General features: G+C 42.0%; 1 protein-coding gene across 1 annotated transcript; it reads left to right on the forward strand.

Annotated features, from left to right (window-relative positions):
• The first annotated feature begins 8,680 nt into the window (after positions 1-8,680).
• On the forward strand, positions 8,681-9,706 carry LOC137242465 (uncharacterized). Its single transcript, XM_067769748.1, has 5 exons — positions 8,681-8,741; positions 8,810-8,988; positions 9,044-9,213; positions 9,273-9,423; positions 9,487-9,706. The coding sequence occupies exons 2-5, from the start codon at positions 8,982-8,984 to the stop codon at positions 9,603-9,605; spliced, it is 447 nt and encodes a 148-aa protein (XP_067625849.1). The 5' UTR covers positions 8,681-8,741; positions 8,810-8,981; the 3' UTR covers positions 9,606-9,706.
• Positions 9,707-22,961: the final 13,255 nt, after the last annotated feature.

Here is a 22,961-nt window from a genome sequence, read left to right on the forward strand (position 1 = left end):
AAACGGCGTCCACCTATAGAACTAAGGCCCACTCCGTTTTAAAATACTCATTAACACCTTTCGTTTGATGCCCATATTGTACAAACAAATTCTAGGGTCACCCCTGGTCCACCTTTATGGCGATATCTCGAAACGGCGTCCACCTATGGAACTAAGGATTAAAAAATAAATAAATGTAAGGCGCGATAACCTCCGAAGAGATCTAAGGCCGAGCTTCTCTCTTCCAATTTGCGTCGTGCTCCTCTTGATTTTCCCTACAAATTGGCCGGACGGGACCTACATGTTTTATGCCGACTCCGAACGGCATCTGCAAAGCAGATGAGTTTTCACTGAGAGCTTTTCATGGCAGAAATACACACGGAGTGCTTGCCAAACACTGCCGAGGGGCGACCCCGCTTCGAAAAATTTTCTTCTAATTGAAAAATCTTATTTCTAAAATTTTGATGTTGCTTTGCCCGGGAGTTGAACCCAGGGCATACGGTGTGATAGGCGGAGCACGCTACCATCACACCACGGTGGCTGCCTCCCTTTTAAAATACTCATTAACACCTTTCTTTTGATACCCATATTGTACAAACAAATTCTAGGGTCACCTCTGGTCCACCTTTATGGCGATATCTCGAAACGGCGTCCACCTATGGAACTAAGGATTACTCCATTTTAAAATACTCATTAACACCTTTCATTTGAAACCCATATCGTACAAACGCATTCTAGAGTCAACCCTGATCCACCTTTATGGCTGGCTATATCCCTAAATGGCGTCCACTGTCCCACTCCCTCATAAAATACTCTTTAATGCCTTTCATTTGATACGCATGTTATACAAACACATTCCAGGGTTTCCCTCGGTTCATTTTCCTACATGGTTATTTTCCCTTATGTTGTCACCATAGCTCTCAACTGATTATGTAATGTTTGGTTACACCCGAACTTAACCTTCCTTACTTGTTTTTTCATTATTTTTGTCAGTTTAATAAAATATTGGAGGACTTTACAATAGGTCTGCCTTTACTACAAGCAGCAGCCTTTGGGAGAATTTTTAAAAGATTTAAAAGGGAGTCAGTTTTTTTAATTTCAGCAGCTCAAAGTATTTTTAGTGACTCCGCCTTTTCAGTTAGGCGGATTTTGCAGGATCGCCATGTAAAGTAAAATAAAATAAAATAAATTAGAGTTCGAGTGATGCCGTCGTTCGGCACCAAGAAAAAAATTTAAAATATTTTCGGTCTATTTATACTGAAATATTACAAACAAATTCTTATGTATTACATAGTAAACTTAGTTACTTTGATTCTAATACTAGGGGGACTCATGAAAGCATATAAACTTATAAGGTGTAAAATTATATCCATTTACACACGCTGTTATATGAACGCACCTAATAATACTCTTGATAAACTTGATTGTTTATCAGCTGTATTATTGCCGAACAAAATTTTTTTGATTGTTATACAAATTAAAAAATGCCAAGACTAAGTGAAAAATCAAAACTAAAATGCATTTACTTGCTGATGTTGGAGATTTCTGATGAAAATGCCTGCTGTAATGTCTGCAAGGTTGCATTTCTTTGAGTTTACCGCGTTTACACAATGAAATGTGCGCGTAAATTTATACAAATTGTGTAAATGATTTTTCATACAAAATTTGACAGCTCGTTTACGCACTAGATAAATTTTTATAAGGCATTTATACGGTTACATGAGTCCCCCTACTGTTTTCACACAGAAACTTAATGATCTCATTTCACCTTTTAATGAAATCGTAAATTTTTTGCTTTTACACAGAACTTGTTGCTCGGTTAATATGAAGGATGAAATGTCAAGCGACTAAAATGACAATGCTATATGACAGACAATGACATTTACTTTGACAAATGACATTTTTAAGCACTGAACACACCAAAAACTAAGAAACTGAACGCGGCCAACAGAGTTGCATTGGGCTTTTAATTTCATTAGGCATTCGATTAGTCACTAATGAAATAATTATAGATTCGAATTTTGTAGGGAAGATTGAGCTCAATAAGCGCCTTAATGTAGAAAACTGCCTTTATAATTCAATAAGCCGTGTGTGTGAAAATAGTATAAGCCTAACAACAGCATGTAGCCAAACGTACGCATGCACATTCACATATACATGCATATAGTTGCAAAGCGTGAGAACTTGCTGGTACACATGAATACGCAAACTCAGCAACAATTTTAGTTGGCTTCGTTTTGTTTGCGTTATCAGCGAGCAGCTCAAAAGCCACGCGTGCTAAGTGTTTTGTAAGAGTACAATAGGGCGGGCCGATTTAAAAATCGCTCATTGCTCTATGAAAATCGTATTCTAGAGATCAAATAAGAAACTTTGCCGAAGGAACCATGCCTCTAAAACGAATTCTGATGTCCCCCCTTTGGGTCGAAATTTTGGGTAGGCGCAATTTCAATTCTACCTGCTGTGTCTTGTGGTGGCTTAAAAAAAACAACACAAGCAATTTTACGATCTGCAATTGTGTCACAGTGATACCTTCATTTTTTAAAACGGTTGAATAAAAAACCCACACAACTATGTTTACGACATGCAAATGCATCACAGTGATGCCTTGGTTTTAAAAGGGGGTTGTAAAAACGCTAATTTCTAATATTTTTTTTTAATTTCTTTTCTATTACTAAGTTAAATTCATTTTTTTAATTACATATGTTCTGACTAAATAAATTTCTAAAGAGAAAAATAAACTCCAAAAAGAAAAACATAGGCATTTCAAAGTGGGATTTTTCAAAATTTGCCCCTACGACCCAAAGGGGGGGACATCAGAATTTGTTTTAGAGGTATGGTTCCTTCGGCAAAGTTTCTTATTTTGATCCCTAGAATATGATTTTCACAGAGCAATGGGCGATTTTTTTGCCTCCCCACAAATCGACCCGGCCTAGTATACATGTAGGTATGAATGCATTTATTTTGGCTACACTACAGCTACGCTGGCAAAATTTGGTGCAAATCGGCGGTAATATGTGCATAGCCCAAGGAAACTTCTTATTTCATGCAGGTTTTGTGATCTTGGCCAGTCCTTTGCAGCTTCTATTTTTCGTTCGCTGTGCAAATGCCCTCTGTTGTTGCCTTGTGATCCAAATAACTTACTTCCTTTATAAAGAGTGAACACTTTTTGGGACTTAGTTTCAGACCAGCGCGAGCTATCTGGAAAACTTCCTCCAAGTTCTTGAGATGTTCATCAAAGTTCTTTCCCAATACTATGATGTCGTCCAGGTACACCAAGCATGTTTTCCAATGTAGTCCTTTCAATACCTGATCCATGAGTCTCTCAAAAGTAGCTGGTGCATTGCAAAGTCCAAAAGGCATCACTGTAAATTGCCAAAGACCATCTCCGGCATTGTGTTTTGTGCTTGTAAAGGGTCCAACCACTACGTTGTGTGCACTGGCTTTTACCCGGAGCTTCAGTTTCGTAGGTTCGGGTAAATAGTCCTGAGACCTAGGCCTTTCTCTCCGACCCTAGAAAGTAACAAGATAGTATAATATTTGCACACGGGAAGCTATATACATTCCTCTCCAACACAACGTATCACATTTTGCCCATAATCAGACTAACTGTAACGAATTTAGGAAAATTCCGCTTATTCCAAATCTTCTGCTAACGTTCGAATTGCTAAACTGTTGAATAAATAACTCCAATATTCAATAATGCAAAAATGGTCTTTATTAGACTACTTTGAAAGTACTTCACAATAACACTTAGCTTCACAACCAATAGCGTGCTTAAATCAAATTGATTACTGACTACTCAGCTTCTGCTGCTTTTATACTATCTGCCCAAATGTCTAGACGTTTCTTCTGCTAGAATTTTCTACTTGGTTACCAGCTATAAACTACAGATACACATTTATAGCCTCTTGCATAGCCATATGCGCGTGTATATGTGAGTACTACTTCGACCGATGACTAACTCCCTGCAAAAAGCATTGGTCCTATAACACAAAATTAGTGGTATAAAGATAGATAGAAAAATCTAGTTTTTATCTAGACCAATGTGACTAAATTTGTGCATGTACCCTGCAAAATCATGACGAAATTCTGAAAGAAAAAACATTCCTTGACAAAATTAGGAAACGGCAATTAGATGCAAGAATATCCTATGAAAATCTGCGTGCCCTTTTGAAAATTTTAAATGAAAGTGGATTAGATGTTCCGTTAAGTCCGTCTACTTTGATGCAAGTAAACTTGGAAAAAATATCAACAAAAGATGTATCTCCTGGTGACTTAATATATTTTGGTGTACAAAACCAAATAAAAAAATTCCAGGAATTTCGAGTTTACTTCAAATCACAGTGGACATAAATATTGACGGATTACCTCTATTCAAATCTTCACAAAAACAATTATGGCCAATTTTAGTGAAAGTGGTTAATTGTAATAGTTGTGTTGTATTTCCTGTGGCAATCTACGAAGGAAAAACTAAACCTGATGATATTTGTGTATATTTAGAGAGTTTTGTTGCAGAATTGGAAATTTTATTAAGTAATGGAGTTGCCATTAATGGCAAATTTATTCCACTGAATGTACGAGCTGTGATATGTGATGCACCAGCAAAATCTTTTGTTTGTGGTATTGCCCATCATTCATCAGCTCATGGCTGCTCCAAATGTACACAAATAGCCAAAAATAATAAAAAACAAGTAAGGAAGGCTAAGTTCGGGTGTAACCGAACATTACATACTCAGTTGAGAGCTATGGAGACAAAATAAGGAAAATCACCATGTAGGAAAATGAACCTAGGGTAACCCTGGAATGTGGTTGTATGACATGTGTATCAAATGGAAGGTATTAAAGAGTATTTTAAGAGAGAGTAGGCCATAGTTCTATGGATGGACGCCATTTAGGGATATCGCCATAAAGGTGGACCAGGGCTGACTCTAGAATGTGTTTGTACGATATGGGTATCAAATGAAAGGTGATAATGAGTATTTTAAAAGGGAATGGGCTTTAGTTCTATAGGTGAACGCCTTTTCGAGAAATCCCCATAAAGGTGGACCAGGGGTGACTCTAGAATATGTTTGTACGATATGGGTATCAAATGGAAGTTGTTAATGAGTATTTTGAAAAGGAGTGATCCTTAGTTCCCTAGGTGGACGCCGTTTCGAGATATCGCCATAAAGGTGGACCAGGGGTGTCTCTAGTTGTACGATATGGGAATCAAATTAAAGGTGTTACTGAGCGTTTTAAGAGGGAGTGGGCATTAGGTCTATAGGTGGACGCCTTTTCGAAATGTCGCCATTAGGGTGGGCCAGGGGTGACTCTAGAATGTGTTTGTACGATATGGGTATCAAACGAAAGGTGTTACTGAGCATTTTAAGAGGGAGTGGGCATTAGGTCCATAGGTTTACGCCTTTTCGAGATATCGCCATTAGGGTGGGCCAGGGGTGACTCTAGAGTGTTTGTACGATATGGGTATCAAACGAAAGGTGTTACTGAGCATTTTAAGAGAAAGTGGGCATTAGGTCTATAGGTGGGCGCCTTTTCGAGATATCGCCATTAGGGTGGGCCAGGGTGACTCTAGAATGTGTTTGTACGATATGGGTATCAAATGAAAGGTGGTAATGAGTATTTTAAAAGGGAGTAATCCTCAGTTCTATAGGTGGACGCCTTTTCGAGATATCGCCATAAAGGTTGACCAAGGGTGACTCTAGAATGTTTGTACGATATGGGTATCAAACGAAAGGTGCTACTTAGCATTTTAAGAGGGAGTGGGCATTAGGTCTATATGTGGACGCCTTTTCGAGATATCGCCATTAGGGTGGGCCAGGGGTGACTCTAGAATGTTTGTACGATATGGGTATCAAACGAAAGGTGTTACTGAGCATTTTAAGAGGGAGTGGGCATTAGGTCTATAGGTGGACGCCTTTTCGAGATATCGCCATTAGGGTGGGCCAGGGGTGACTCTAGAATGTTTGTACGATATGGGTATCAAAGGAAAGGTGTTACTGAGCATTTTAAGAGGGAGTGGACATTAGGTCTATAGGTGGACGCCTTTTCGAGATATCGCCATTAGGGTGGGCCAGGGGTGACTCTAGAATGTTTTTGTACGATATGGATATCAAATTAAAGGTATTAATGAGGGTTTTAAAAGCGAGTGGCCCTTAGATGTATATGTGAAGGCGTTCTCGCGATATCGACCAAATGTGGATCAGGTGATCCAGAAAATCATCTGTCGGGTACTGCTAATTTATTTATATATTCAATAACACTAACAGTATTCCTGCCAAGATTCCAAGGGCTGTTGATTTCGCCTTGTAGAACTTTTTCATTTTCTTCTACTTAATATGGTAGGTGTCACACCCATTTTACAAAGTTTTTTCCAAAGTTATATTTTGCGTCAATAAACCAATCCAGTTACCATGTTTCATCCCTTTTTTCGTATTTGGTATAGAATTATGGCATTTTTTTAATTTTTCGTAATTTTCGATATCGATAAAGTGGGTGTGGTTATGGTCGGATTTCGGCCATTTTTTATACCAAGATAAAGTAAGCTCAGATAAGTACGCGGGCTAAGTTTAGTAAAGATATATCGGTTTTTGCTCAAGTTATTGTGTTAACGGCCGAGCGGAAGGACAGACGGTGGACTGTGTATAAAAACTGGGCGTGGCTTCCACCGATTTCGCCCATTTTCACAGAGAACAGTTAACGTCATAGAATCTATACTTCTACCAAATTTCAAAAGGATTGGTAAATTTTTGTTCGACTTATGGCATTAAAAGTATTCTAGACACACTAAATGAAAATGGGCGGAGCCACGCCCATTTTGAAATTTTCTTTTTTTTTGTATTTTGTTGCATCATATCATTACTGGAGTTGAATTTTGACTTAATTTACTTATATACAGTAAAGATATTAAATTTTTTGTTAAAATTTGAATTTAAAAAAATTTTTTTTTAAAAAGTGGGCGTGTTCTTCATCCAATTTTGCTAATTTTTATTTTGCACATATATAGTAATAGTAGTAACGTTCCTGCCAAATTTCATCATGATATCTTCAACGACTGCCAAATTACAGCTTGCAAAACTTTTAAATTACCTTCTTGTAAAAGTGGGCGGTGCCACGCCCATTGTCCAATATCTTACTAATTTTCTATTCTGCGTCATAACGTCAATCCATCTACCAAGTTTCATCGCTTTAACCGCCTTTGGCAATGAATTATCGCATTTTTTCGGTTTTTCGAAATTTTCGATATCGAAAAAGTGGGCGTGGTTATAGTCCGATATCGTTCATTTTAAATAGCGATCTGAGATGAGTGCTCAGGAATCTACATACCAAATTTCATCAAGATACCTCAAAATTTACTCAAGTTATCGTGTTAACGGACGGACGGACGGACGGACGGACATGGCTCAATAAAATTTTTTTTGGATCCTGATTATTTTGACTCTGTGAGCTCTGCTCAACTGAGTATAATAAATTAGCGTATTCCACTCAAATTGGGAACTTAATTACAAATGCTGATTTTGCTGCAAGAAAATATAAAGATCATCATTTGAATAAATTTATCTCTTCACAATCACCTTTGGAAAAAATAAATTTATGGGTGTTACCAAGAAAATGTTGATTGCCTTATTGAAAAAAAATCAAAGTTCAAAATTAGCAAAAGTAGACAAATACAAATGTCATCGCAATTTGAATTGACAGAGAAATATATTCCAAAAGAGTTTGTTAGATTGCCAAGGAGTTTCAAAGAAATTCACCATTCGAAAGCAACAGAATTTCGACAATTTCTGCTTTACACTGGAATCTTATTGTTAAAAAACCACGTGCACGAAGATTTTTATTATGAATTTCTGCTTCTTCACTGCGCGTGCAGGCTTCTTTCTTGGGCATCTAATTATTTACGAAATTTGAGTACAGCCAAAGCTACATATGTTACAATTATTTGTTGAGAATTTTGCAGTTATATTTGGCCCGGAGTCTGTATCGTATAACGTCCATGGTTTACTCCATATTTGCGACTGTGTTGAAGAATTGTGTTGTCTTTACACATTTTCAGCATATGATTTTGAAAATCATTTGCAATTAATTAAAAGAAATGTCAGGAAGCCGACACAAATTCTTCAACAATTGGCAAATATAAATGAATTTTCAGAATTTTTTTTCAATGAAAGCAAAATACAAATTAAAGAAAAAAATAATATAATTAAAAGTTATAGGATGAAAAATGTTTATTTAAGTTCAAAGATACCAGATAATGCCTGCGTTATTTGGCCAGATATACGTCTTTCAATTAAAAAAATTAAAAAGTCAAATGCAGGAGAAATAATATTGGAAGCAGTCCGGTTTAAAAATGTCCATCCTTTCTTTACAGCTCCATTCACTTCACTAGCTCTAGGAATAGCACATTCGGATTCATTATCTGAAGAAATTGAAGAATTTAAAGCGGATGCTGTAGCATATACATAAATTAATGTTGCTTCCTTCTTCACAAAATTTTCTACTATTGCCTTTATTAAATAGCTGCACATTTTAATAGATAACAAAAAACAAAACGAATATAAAAAAAATATAATATAAAAAAATATGTAATATAAAAAATATAATATAAAAAAAATATAATATAAAAAAAAATATAATATAAAAAATATAATATAAAAAAAATAATATAAAAAAAATATAATATAAAAAAACGAAATATATGAAAATGACTCAGCAACAACCAAATCAGATAAGACAATTTGACTTCAAAGAGAATGAAATAATATTTTGTGAGTATTATAATATTTTGTTTCTAACTCTTCATAACTGATTGATAATTTTTAAAATAATTCTATAGATGACTCGCAAATTCAACGCGAAAACAACTATAGCGGCGGCAGCAATAACAACAACTACCTCAAAACCAATAACAATACCAACTTCCCCAACAGCAATAGCATTGACAAAACTTGTGAAAGGTGCAAATTTTGCAGGCTAAAATTGACGATTTGAACACCAAATTTGACAACATGCTAGGTATTTTTTTAATAAAATTTTGATGCAAATAATTTTAAAAATGATTATTTTCCAGATTACCAAAAAAAAATGATGGAAGTTCAGGCAAAGCAAGGCGCCCAATTAAGCGTTCTTGCTAATAAGGACGCAGATTTGAGGAATTTGAGCAAACTATTCCCTATAAAAACCATTGAGGAAATGGAAAGCGTCAATAACGCCATAAATGAGGTGAACATCAATGAATATGTAAGTTTAATAATTGATTTATTGTAAATTCCACTAATAATTATGAATTAATATTTCAGATTAACGCAATAAAACACTTATTAAAGGGGGAACCTGAAAAGCACTTTGAGGAAATTATCTCCAGATCTATGTGCAACGAAGTCAATGTAGGCGGCGTCCATGGCAAGATTTGCCTAAAAAAATATACTTCCTTGTATGATGCTATTATAAGTACGTATATAAATTAATTTTTGTTTAAATATATTCTTCAATTTATTTTATTTTTAATAACAGGTGGACTGTGGGCGACGTCAGTAAAGCCTGATAAGCAACTATCGAAATGCCTCCACATTGTTAAAAAAAGGCTGTATAGATTGACCACAGTTAATAAACTAAAAATCGGAAATAATTAATATAATTAACACTATAGACTTTTTATCTATTTTTATTATAAAAACATCTTTTTCCTTTCTGAAAATGTGATTACTTTTTCCTTTAATTTTTGAAATCATTATCTGAGAATTTTTTTTTTTTAAATCATTATGATAAATTATACTTAGTTTTTAGATGAGAAGACTTTAAATGTTTAAATTAAACGAAAGGTGATGAATAAAATCAAAAACCGTATAGGTATATATATATCAAAATATAAGAAAACCAAAATAAAAAACGAGCAATTTTCATTTTTAGAAAAATATATATTGCAGACCAAAGTAGGTAGGTATTATGCAGTCCGATTGGTCTATGCATAAGACAGTCAATTGCATAGACCAAAGTAAATATCTTTTATGCAGTTCGATTTGTCTATCAATGAGACTGTCTTATGCATAGACCAGAATAGGCACTATTTGTATAGTCCATTTGGTCTAGCATCTGACTGTATTATGTATAGACCAAACCGTCTATCTTTGGTCTGGACTATACACGGCATGAATGGTATAATGGTAGACCAAGCCTAGGACATGCTCCGTGTAAATTGGTCCCATGATTTTACATGAGATTGGTCTAGACTTGATCCAGTAGTAAGGCAACGAAAGACTGTCTTTTATACAGTCTTAGACCAGACTCACTTTTTGCAGGGCTACAACTGTGCGTGAGTAATCTCTTCGTTGCCTTTTATGTATGTGGGTAAATGATGATTAATGTGTTTAGGTAGCTTGCGTTGTTTTTGTTGTTGTGCTCCGCCAACCGGCGCCAATTGGTCACACCAAAGAAGTTTCAATCGTTTTCCACCTGGTCCGTCCAACGGAGTGGGGGCCGCCCTCTACCTCTACTTCCATAGACGGGTTCCGATAGAAACACTTTCTTGGCCGGAGCATCATCTTTCATTCGCATAACATGGCCTAGCTAGCGCAGCCGCTGCGTTTTAATTCGCTGGACTATGATGTCTGCGTATAGCTCGTACAGCTCATCATTAAATCTTCTTCGGTACTCGCCATCGCCAACGCGTAGAGGTCCATAGATCTTTCGAAGAACTTTTCTCTCCTCTATGCCTACCTAGTCCAAAGTAGCATTTATTGGCAAGATTGAACCTTCGCTGGATTTCAGTGCTGATGTTGTTGCTAGTGTTGATACTGGTTCCCAAATAAACGAAGTCTTTTCCTATTTCGAAATTATGGCTGCCAACAGTAGCGTGGTTGCCAAGGCGCGTATGCGGCGATTCTTTGCTCGATGACAGCAGGTACTTCGTTTTGTCCTCATTCCCCATCAAACCCATCTTTACCGCTTCTTTTTCCAGTTTGGAGTAAGCGGAACTAACAGCGCGGGTGTTTAGGCCGATGATATCAATGTCATCAGCATATGCCAGTAATTGCACGCTTTTATAGAATATGTTTCCTGTGCGGTTAAGTTCTGCAGCTAGTATAATTTTCTCCAGCATCAAATTAAAGAAATCGCAAGATATGGGGTCACCCTGTCTGAAACCTCATTTTGCACAGCCGTATAAGTTTTGCGGGGAAACCAAATTCAGACATAGCGGCATATAGGCAGCTCCTTTTCGTGGCTTTAAAGTCGACGAAAAGGCGATGTGTGTCGATTCTCTTTTCACGGGTTTTTTCCAAGATTTGGCGCATTCTAAAAATCTGTTCGATGGTAGATTTACCAGGTCTGAAGCCGCAATGATAAGGTCCGATCAGCCGGTTCACGGTGGGCTTCAATCGTTCGCACAATACACTTGAAAGGACCTTATATGCGCTATTAAGAAGGCTGATTCCATGATAGTTGGTGCATTTTGCAGTATCCCCCTTCTTGTGGACTGGGCAAAGGACACTTAGATTCCAATCGTCGGGCATGCACTCGTTCGCCCTTATTTTGCGAAGAAGCTGCTGCATGCGCCTTACCAACTCCTCGCCGCCGTTCTTGAATAGCTCCGCAGGCAATCCATCAGCGCCCACGGCCTTGTTGTTTTTCAATCTAGTTATTGCTATTCTTACTTCGTCATAATCGGGCGGGGGACATATATTCCATCATCATCGATTGCGGGATCGGGTTCGTCACCTCTGCGCGGTGAATCGCTGCCTCCATTTAGGAGAGCAGAGAAGTGTTCCCTCCATAATCTAAGCACTCTCTGGACATCAGTTACAAGGTCGCCGTTTTCGTTCCTACAGGAGTTTTCCCTGGTCTTAAAACCTTCCGTCTGTAGCCGTATTTTTTGGTAAAATTTTGGGGCGTTATTCCTGGTGGCTGGCAGCTCAAGCTCCTCGCACTCACGCCTTTCTGCTTCTGCTTTTTTCTTCCTGAAAAGGCGCCTCGCTTCCCTTTTCAACTCAAGATAGCGCTCACACACTCCTCTTGTTGCACTCGCTTTTAACGTAGCCCTGTAGGCAGCGTCTTTTCTTTCGGTTGCAACGCGGCATTCTTCATCGTGTCAGTCGTTTTTTCGTGGCCGCTGGTAACCAATTTCTTCCTCTGCGGCAGTACGAAGTGCTTTGGAGATATGCTCCCCCTGCTCCTGTATTCCTTCAGGCTGAGTTGTGCTCTCAGAGAGCAGGTGTGAGAGTCGAGTTACGAAATCATTGGCAGTCTGTTGTGATTGAAGCTTTTCGACGTCTAGCTTTCCTTGTGTTTTTTAGTAACAGCTTAGAGATGGTAATATTCGTCACAATACATACATAAATATGTATATAGGCATTTGTTGGCTGCTGTGCACTCGCCCTTCCATGGCATTGCTGATGGTAATAATGCCCCATTAGACAACCTTCACTCCCTTTCCCATCAAACCAACTATATAATAAAATTAGCAATCCTTTATCTTATTTATTTTTTTAGATTTCAACTCAATATATATTACAGTTATTCGCTTAGTCCTTTAACAACTTATAATATTACAATAATTTGTTTTCTGTTAACTTTTCTTTTTACTGTACTAACTTTAACTCTAATAATAACACACCTTTTTTTTGGCAGTAACTAGAACACCGAACCCTAACCTACCCCAGCTGGTTCGTTATAAGGTCATTGGCCCACATTTCTAGTTAATCAAAAAGTAGAAGAGAATATTCGCCTATCTATATACATACGTATACATGTTTGCTCGTGCTGCGCGCTCAACTAAGCGTTTCTGCCTGCGCTAGCGTTTGCTGCTTGTAGCAAGTGTGTGTTCGAGTTGATTAGCAACGCATGGCCCCAGCAGAATTTGTGGTTTAAAACTAAATACCTGATTGTATATACTGCTCTCGTGTGCTGAGTTCTTGTTGTTGAATCGCTGTGACGATCGAACTGTTGTGCTGGCGCCTACTTTCTGTCCACGCTGCTCTGCTCCTTTATTTGGTGTTCGTCGATTCTTTCCTCGCGCTGGCTTGTGTACATGCGTATTCAACACCAAATAGCCGTAGAAATATTCCAAGCTTCCTAACGCTTCGATGCCTTGCCAGTGCGAGGCTGCAATTTTGTGACTCCTCTGCCGACCTTGCTGCTGAGACACTCTGCCTCGTGCTCTGATGTTTTACGCTGTATTTCGTCGACCTTTTACAGTATTTTCTTGTAAATTGCTATTCACGTAGGGCGATGGAATCAAATCTGTTGGATAAGATGCCGTTCATGAGAATCTGCTTCCCTTTTCTAATTTTGAATGCAAATCTTACCTACTCTATTCTTCGCCGTGTGTTCTGCTTGGTGGTTGGAGTTGAAAAGGCCGGAAGTGGCAGAGTTAAGTTGGTCGCGGAAACCATTTGCCCTGAATTTGACAATCACGCGCAAGGTTGCATCGGACTTCAAAACTTTTTCTTTGACTGACCGTTAAGGTCGAAACACATCTTTCGCAACAGGGCGAGTTAATCGGAGATGTTACGGGGATTCGATGAGCTCGAAAGGCAGGAAGATGTTTTGTTGCACGCCCGCGCGTATGGGGCTCGAACCCACTAACAGCGCGGGTGTTTAGGCCGATGATATCAATGTCATCAGCATATGCCAGTAATTGCACGCTTTTATAGAATATTTTTCCAGTGCGGTTAAGTTCTGCAGCTAGTATAATTTTCTCCAGCATCAAATTAAAGAAATCGCAAGATATGGGGTCACCCTGTCTGAAACCTCATTTTGCACAGCCGTATAAGTTTTGCGGGGAAACCAAATTCAGACATAGCGGCATATAGGCAGCTCCTTTTCGTGGCTTTAAAGTCGACGAAAAGGCGATGTGTGTCGATTCTCTTTTCACGGGTTTTTTCCAAGATTTGGCGCATTCTAAAAATCTGTTCGATGGTAGATTTACCAGGTCTGAAGCCGCAATGATAAGGTCCGATCAGCCGGTTCACGGTGGGCTTCAATCGTTCGCACAATACACTTGAAAGGACCTTATATGCGCTATTAAGAAGGCTGATTCCATGATAGTTGGTGCATTTTGCAGTATCCCCCTTCTTGTGGACTGGGCAAAGGACACTTAGATTCCAATCGTCGGGCATGCACTCGTTCGCCCTTATTTTGCGAAGAAGCTGCTGCATGCGCCTTACCAACTCCTCGCCGCCGTTCTTGAATAGCTCCGCAGGTAATCCATCAGCGCCCACGGCCTTGTTGTTTTTCAATCTAGTTATTGCTATTCTTACTTCGTCATAATCGGGCGGGGGACATATATTCCATCATCATCGATTGCGGGATCGGGTTCGTCACCTCTGCGCGGTGAATCGCTGCCTCCATTTAGGAGAGCAGAGAAGTGTTCCCTCCATAATCTAAGCACTCTCTGGACATCAGTTACAAGGTCGCCGTTTTCGTTCCTACAGGAGTTTTCCCTGGTCTTAAAACCTTCCGTCTGTAGCCGTATTTTTTGGTAAAATTTTGGGGCGTTATTCCTGGTGGCTGGCAGCTCAAGCTCCTCGCACTCACGCCTTTCTGCTTCTGCTTTTTTCTTCCTGAAAAGGCGCCTCGCTTCCCTTTTCAACTCAAGATAGCGCTCACACACTCCTCTTGTTGCACTCGCTTTTAACGTAGCCCTGTAGGCAGCGTCTTTTCTTTCGGTTGCAACGCGGCATTCTTCATCGTGTCAGTCGTTTTTTCGTGGCCGCTGGAAACCAATTTCTTCCTCTGCGGCAGTACGAAGTGCTTTGGAGATATGCTCCCCCTGCTCCTGTATTCCTTCAGGCTGAGTTGTGCTCTCAGAGAGCAGGTGTGAGAGTCGAGTTACGAAATCATTGGCAGTCTGTTGTGATTGAAGCTTTTCGACGTCTAGCTTTCCTTGTGTTTTTTAGTAACAGCTTAGAGATGGTAATATTCGTCACAATACATACATAAATATGTATATAGGCATTTGTTGGCTGCTGTGCACTCGCCCTTCCATGGCATTGCTGATGGTAATAATGCCCCATTAGACAACCTTCACTCCCTTTCCCATCAAACCAACTATATAATAAAATTAGCAATCCTTTATCTTATTTATTTTTTTAGATTTCAACTCAATATATATTACAGTTATTCGCTTAGTCCTTTAACAACTTATAATATTACAATAATTTGTTTTCTGTTAACTTTTCTTTTTACTGTACTAACTTTAACTCTAATAATAACACACCTTTTTTTTGGCAGTAACTAGAACACCGAACCCTAACCTACCCCAGCTGGTTCGTTATAAGGTCATTGGCCCACATTTCTAGTTAATCAAAAAGTAGAAGAGAATATTCGCCTATCTATATACATACGTATACATGTTTGCTCGTGCTGCGCGCTCAACTAAGCGTTTCTGCCTGCGCTAGCGTTTGCTGCTTGTAGCAAGTGTGTGTTCGAGTTGATTAGCAACGCATGGCCCCAGCAGAATTTGTGGTTTAAAACTAAATACCTGATTGTATATACTGCTCTCGTGTGCTGAGTTCTTGTTGTTGAATCGCTGTGACGATCGAAATGTTGTGCTGGCGCCTACTTTCTGTCCACGCTGCTCTGCTCCTTTATTTGGTGTTCGTCGATTCTTTCCTCGCGCTGGCTTGTGTACATGCGTATTCAACACCAAATAGCCGTAGAAATATTCCAAGCTTCCTAACGCTTCGATGCCTTGCCAGTGCGAGGCTGCAATTTTGTGACTCCTCTGCCGACCTTGCTGCTGAGACACTCTGCCTCGTGCTCTGATGTTTTACGCTGTATTTCGTCGACCTTTTACAGTATTTTCTTGTAAATTGCTATTCACGTAGGGCGATGGAATCAAATATGTTGGATAAGATGCCGTTCATGAGAATCTGCTTCCCTTTTCTAATTTTGAATGCAAATCTTACCTACTCTATTCTTCGCCGTGTGTTCTGCTTGGTGGTTGGAGTTGAAAAGGCCGGAAGTGGCAGAGTTAAGTTGGTCGCGGAAACCATTTGCCCTGAATTTGACAATCACGCGCAAGGTTGCATCGGACTTCAAAACTTTTTCTTTGACTGACCGTTAAGGTCGAAACACATCTTTCGCAACAGGGCGAGTTAATCGGAGATGCTACGGGGATTCGATGAGCTCGAAAGGCAGGAAGATGTTTTGTTGCACGCCCGCGCGTATGGGGCTCGAACCCGCGTCCCTGTGTCAGATATTAAGATCCTTGGCATGGAAGTCAGATAACTGGTCCAAGGATTTGCCAACGCGTTTTGTTACCAACGCTCTAATGAACTTCGACGCCAGTTTCGCGTTATAACCGTGTGCTGCCTCACTTTGGCGGAAGTTCCTTCGGTAGACTAATTGACCCACCTGGAACGATCTCGGCTTGGCTCGTGTGTTGTAGGCCCTTTGACCCTTCTCGTATGCCAGCCTCAGGTTCCTGGTCACCTTTTATCTTAGCAGCTTGAGCCTCACATCCTTCGGAGCTATCACAGTCTCCGAGTCAGCGGTCTCGCCCAAAGCTCGCAGTATCGGATAGGTTTCCGCATGTTGGACCATTTTCTGCCCGAAAACAACCCTGTATGGCTCTGCTCCAATCGCCCCATGCACCGCGCTGCGCAGTTCAAAAGCTGCCCTTGACACCTGCCTGTTCCAAGACCTCTGGTCGTCCTCTTCAATGTATGACCGGATTATCGCCAATAGCGATCTGTTCACCCTCTCTGAGGCATTCGCTTGTGGGTAATACACCCCCGTCCGCACATGTCTCACGCCATAGCTATTCAGAAAGCTCGCAAACAGTTCCGATACGAACTGACGCCCATTGTCGGAATGGATAACCTCGGGTACTCCGAATACATGGAAGACATCCGCCTCAAGGTAACGAAACCACCTCCTTCGCCGTGGCACTCCTTATGGGCTTCAGGAACAGAAACTTGGAGAAGTGATCCAGCACCACAAACACGTAACTGTTTCCGTCTCGAGATCGCGGATAAGGTCCGCAAAAATCCACTTACAGACGTTGAAACGCTCTGCCCGTCACTGTCCGTCCGCCCATGAGAGGTCGGTTTGTGGTGTTCGAGGCCTTACAGCGTTTACACACGTCGCAGTTTCCCACGAAGCTTTTGACCGAGGTCACCAGTCCTGGCCAATAGTATCTGGCCCTCAAGCGCCTGAGCGTTTTGGCTATGCCTCCATGACTGGCTGCCTGTCCATCATGCATCTTCCTCAGCAGCGTCTCGCGAAGACCTTCCGGTACCCATATCTTCCAGAGGGCCTCCTCATCATCCTCTTCTATCCTGAACCCGTCTCTCTTGTAAATTATACCGCGTATGACCTTCACGTCAGGCAGTCTCTCTGCATTGGAACTCGTGACTCTTACCTAGTCCCGATAGGTGTCTGATTTGAACTCGGCGTCCTCTAGCGAGATGTCCGTCGAAAAGCTTCTGCCGTCGATTTCGTCCATGTGCATTCTGCTGAGCGCGTCCGGCACCACATTCTGGGTGCCCTTGCGATGCACGATGTCAAAATCGTACGCTTGCAGCCTGAGACACCAGCGCGCCAGACGACCTGCCAGATCCTTTTGACCCATGAGCCATTTCAGGCTCATGTGGTCTGTGATGATAGTGAATGGAGTCCCGTCAATATAGGGACGAAACTTCTTCACAGTGTTAACCGCAGCCAGACATTCCAACTCTGTAATTGTATAATTCCGCTGGGCCGCGTTCAACTTCTGCGAGATGTATGAAATAGGGCGCTTATTGCCTTCCTCGTCCAGCTGAAACAGCACTGCTCCTACGCCCGTGGTGGATGCGTCACATTGGACATAAAAACGTTTCCCGAAATCTGGATTCATGAGCACCTTTGGCGATGTCAACTCTAGCTTGAGTTGTTCGAAAGCCTCTACGGCCTCGGCCGTCATCTCGAACTCCTTCTTCTTCTTCAGGCAGTCCGTAAGTGGCGCGGTCTTCGTTGCAAAGTTCGGGATGAATCTTCTGTACCACCCTGTCAAGCCCAAAAATCGTCGCAGCTGCTTGGTGGTACTCGGAACCGGAAAATCTAACATAGCCTGCACTTTGATTGGATCCGTCTTCACCTTTCCTTGGCCTACTATGAAACCTAAGTATTTTACTTCCTTTTGGCAGAGATGCGACTTTGGCAGATTGATGGTGAGCCCTGCCTTCGATAGACACTCCGCAACCTCCGCGAGATGTTGCAGATGCATCTCGAAGTCCGGCGAGCATATCAGCAAATCATCAATATACACAAAAAGATTTTCTCGTAGCCTTGAGGGAATGACGCGATCCATTAGTCGTCAAAGTCGCTGACTGGCGTTACACAGCCCGAATGGCATCACTTTGAAGTGATACAGTGGACGCCCGGGAACTGTGAACGCCGTCTTCTCGCGTGCCGCCTTCGCTAACGGTATCTGCCAAAAGGCATCCTTCAGATCGATCCCCGTTATGAAGTACGTATCCTGTAGCCAACTAAGGATGCCCTCGACATGCTAGGTCGGGTAAGCGTCATTCTTCGTGTATTCGTTCAACTTGCGCATATCTACACAAAGTCGGTTCTTTCCGGGTTTTTGGACAAGCACTATAGGCGAACTCCAAGCACTATCGCTTTCGTCTATTACTCCGAGCTCCAGCATTCGGTCTATTTCCTGATAGGCCAGTTTCTGCTTTACCGGAGACATCGGGTAATAGCGTTTCTTGATAGGTGTGGTCTCGTCACGTACCTCGATAGTGTGCTCCTTTAAGTGGGTTTTCCCCAATCCCAACTCTGCCGATGACGGAAATAATGACTTTACCCGCTGCAATTCCATCTTTTGTTTTGGGGTCAGTTCCACCATACCTGAACTATCAATGCCAATTTCCGCTATTTCCGACGTCCATAATCCAAATGCCTCCCAAAAATCTATCCCTAGGTATAATTCCTGCTTTAAGCTGGGCACCAGGTACACATCAAGACACTTTGTCTTGCCACGCCAGCTTATCTTCAGCCTCACTTTTCCCACAACTGCCTGTCCCTTTCCGTCCGCTGTTCTTAGCTGCTTATCCATAGCAACGACGCCCTCCATGTGCAATCTTCCGATAGCGGGTCCTCCCAGACAGCTGACTGAAGCCCCGCTGTCTAACAGTCCGCGCATCCGAATGTCTCCGTCGACGTCATCGCCTTTCTCAGCCGCTTTCGTTTCTTCGTCCTTCTTACGCAATGCCTTGTTCTTCTTCGCATTCCTCCCTACGGCTCCGGTACTCCCCGTCTTCTCGCTATGTCCCACAGTCCCAAATATCCTCTTTCTTGCTTCTCGGTACTGTTTCTTCCTTTCCTCCAATGTCTTGAATGGCGTCACCGCCGGTTTGCATTCCACCTTAGGTGCTGAGGTAACTGCCTTTAAAATGGACTGACTGCTGCTGGGTCTCCGGGATCTTCTTTTCCTGGCGAGACGACCCGGTGCTTCCGCCAGGAAGACGGTTTTCCTCCCCGCACTTCTCGCACAGTACTAGCCTAGCACCTGTCTTATCGCATTTGTAACACCGCAGTTCGTGGAAGTGTTAGTCACATCCCTGTTCATCATATTTCCGCCTGGCCGCGTCTGATAGCCTTGCTGAGCTTTCCCTTGCATTCATCGCGCGTCCTCGTTTTTCCAGTGCCTCTACTGCTCGCCGATCCTCGTCCTTGCCGACCTCTTCCCGGACTAGGTCAATCTCATCGACGCCCCTTCTCGTCTCAAACTTTGGCTCATGATCCGCGAAATGTTTCTCTGCACGTCTGCACTCCGCTTTCAACTCCGCAAGCGTTGTTATGTGACAACCAAATACGATATTCTTCACCTTCGCCTTCAAGTTTTTGCGTATGAGACTCACCAAACTCCGTTCTGGAATCTGGGTCTTCATGGTCAACGCCATGCCCCTCACGCACGCGTAAAATTCGTCAAATGATTCGCGATGATCCTGCTTCCTTTCGTTCATCGCTTGACGAATTTCCTCGTCACAGTCCGACTTGCGGAACTGCTCAACGAGTGCCTCACGCAGGTGAGCAAAAGCATCTCCTTCCAGACCAGCGTGTCCCTCCATATACAGCCAAAACCACTCTTGGGCAGCTCCGCTCAACAGCAGGTGAAAGTTGGAATGTAGATCCTCAGACGAGACTGCGTGTTGCCTTTTTAGAGTCTCCACTCTAAACAGAAACCGCTCTATAGGGATTGACTTGGCACCACCGTCGTACTTCAACCCCCAGTCCCTGATGGTTTTGAACTTGTTCTTGTTACTAGCCGAGTAAGGATGTCTTTTCTGCGGAGATGGAGTAAAGAGCCGTCGGTCGGTGAGCTCCACCTGGTCCACTGTCTCTCTCTCTCCTTCTCCCCTTGTTTTTTCGCATCCCGCCGATGTGGAAAGAACGTCAGTTTCCGGGAGACCACAATTCGCATCTGCCCGAGAGCCCTCGCAAGGTTTCTAGACTTTCGAGACTCGCTCCCCCAGTGACTTGAGCTCCTTTCGCATCCCGTTCATGGCTTCAGCCGTTGTGCGATTAACTTCCGTCTGATATTGGAAGAGTAATGATTCGAACTTTTGTAAAAGCTCGCCCCCCACTTTATCTAGTATAGTCGCTTCCGGAGTAGCAACGTCCCCAACGACGATCATTCTTTGTCTCGAATTCCCTGAGCCCGATGCCCCTGGACTGGCCTTGTTCGAGGATAACTGCTCCCCTCTTCCGACTCAATCTCCTCCACCGACTTCGAAGCATCCACTTGGCTTCTCGTCACCTCCCTTTTCTTCCTACCCTTTTTGGGCATAATCAAATTTTGTTAAATGCAACTCAAATGCCGTTTATCAACACTCTTGCGCAGTAATTTTATAAAAATTTGAGAATCGTTTTAATATGTCAATTCTTGCAATAAAATAGCCGCGCTTAATATGTGTGTGTGTGATGAACTTAGTTTAGGGTGACCCGTCTCGACTACTCTTCCCGTCGCGTTACGTTACCCCTCCCCAATCTCTGAAAACATCGTCTCCCCAGCACCAGTGTCCACAACCAGAAGGACTTGAACCCCCTCCTAATAGGCTGGACAAGAGGTCCTACTAGTGCGTGCCCCTGGGAGGCTACCTCATACGAACGCATTTTTACATAACCCATAGGTAGTAGCCGCCTCGCCCTCCTAGCACCTACTCTACCAAAGGATTTACCTCTTAAAATCGAATAATACCCCGATAGTTAGTAGCCGATCCCCACTCAAGAACATAATAAGAAAATTTATATAACAGTGTTGACACATTTATAAGGCACAAACCACAGCCTAGTAAGCTGACAACATTGTTCACCCCTCTTTATCTACGCCCCTGTCCAAACGAGCGATGCATCATGGGATTGGTCAACTCGTTCTAACTTGGAATATGTGGAAGCCACTTACGCGGGCCCCAAGTTGGACGCCATTTTCTATTGTTACCCCCCGGTTGCCGCCTTCACATTCCCCCAGAGGGAAAAGCAGGGCACGATGATCCGCTGGGTACGCTTGCATTTTCGACTTAGCTCGCCGGATGGGGTGGGTGTTAAGATCATCATAGGTGTTAAAAGACCATATAGGTAAACCGCAGAAACAATAAGAAAAAATCGTACCCCTTGCTGCCACAAACACAACCCCCTTACTCACCAAACCGCAACCATGATACCTCGTCGTCGTCGTCCCGGCAGTTCGCCTCCATACAATCGAGGCAGGTCCATCTGCCTTTACAACTCCCCCCTACCATTGCCCGCCATGGCCACCACTGACTGGCCCCATAATCGATACCTGTCCTTATGTCCGTCTCTCCATCACCAGCAGGTCACCCCGACATCCCCCATTCACCACACACTACATCTTCATCTTTAGCAATTCATTGTTTATTTAGCAATAGCGCTTATATCTACGACAACATTAAATTTCATATTTACAGGTGTCATCGCACCTAATAGCTTATATTCCTAATGCACATTGTGCGGCATGCATCAGCCATGTTTTTATACAACTAAATCAACCTATGCTAAATTCTCTGATTCTTCAGTTACTACTACACCCGATTACTTTCATCAGTGCATTAACTCAACTTACATCCTTCCGCGTTTGAGAACGAATATGTACAAATTCAAATGTATGTATATACGTGTAGTGTAATATCGTGGTTAAGGAAAATGATATTTGATCTAAACCAATTTGGCTTAAACAAAAGCCTGAAGCGAAGGCATTTGAGCAGGGAATCATTTACCGACATTCAACAAACGAAATGAGATAACAAACAACTATCAGCACGAATAAGGGCGCGCGCCTCCATGATTAGCCCTTACGATGAAATGCTCCTACGATTCCATCCTCGAACGCCTTGCACTTAGCTCTTCACTTTGAATTAACGAAATACGTGACCATCCACCTTTTGGACCTTTAATTGAACTAAATAACCTTGCGTTGATCCACGCACTCTTGCACAGGCGTGCACAACACTACCGCCGCATATTTCGTTCATCCATTCGTTTTAAGTGTCACCCAGGATATGAAAATGTGAAATGTACCAGTGTGAATTATATAAACATGTGAACGCACACAAATAGTAGTAGCAGTATAAATAAAGGGGAAACAGACAGGGATTGAGTGGGGCGACAACTGCGAGACACAATCTCTTGGCACCGACACCCAAGCAAACAAACAAAACCTCACCAGCTGATTATCCTAAGGCGCCTTTGGCAACTAGAAACGGGGTATACAGCGCTCATTGCGCTTTACTACTATGTTTCTATATCGAGCTCTTAGATAACAACAACAATAGTTAATCAGCAATATTTTCACTGTTGTACACGCTCTTTATTTTCTGTCGTTCATCCACTGCTTTGGCTATCCAGCTTCTTTGCGCTGGACATAAACACGTTTGTTGCTCTTGACGAATAGATTCGCGTTTGTCTTTTTCCTTCTCACAAAAATCACCCCCTTTGATCAGCGCACCGCCCCACTCCCTATGCACATATATGTGTTTGTTATT

This window comes from Eurosta solidaginis, chromosome 2 (assembly GCF_040869045.1).
Source record: "Eurosta solidaginis isolate ZX-2024a chromosome 2, ASM4086904v1, whole genome shotgun sequence".
Taxonomy (NCBI): Eukaryota; Metazoa; Arthropoda; class Insecta; order Diptera; family Tephritidae; genus Eurosta; species Eurosta solidaginis.

What these genes read in the sequence shown, in the direction of transcription:
- LOC137242465 (XM_067769748.1), top strand. An exon ending in AGGTGAACATCAATGAATAT is followed by an intron (nt 9,214 to 9,272) that starts GTAAGTTTAATA and finishes TTAATATTTCAG; the next exon opens with ATTAACGCAATAAAACACTT. An exon ending in CTTGTATGATGCTATTATAA is followed by an intron (nt 9,424 to 9,486) that starts GTACGTATATAA and finishes TTTTAATAACAG; the next exon opens with GTGGACTGTGGGCGACGTCA.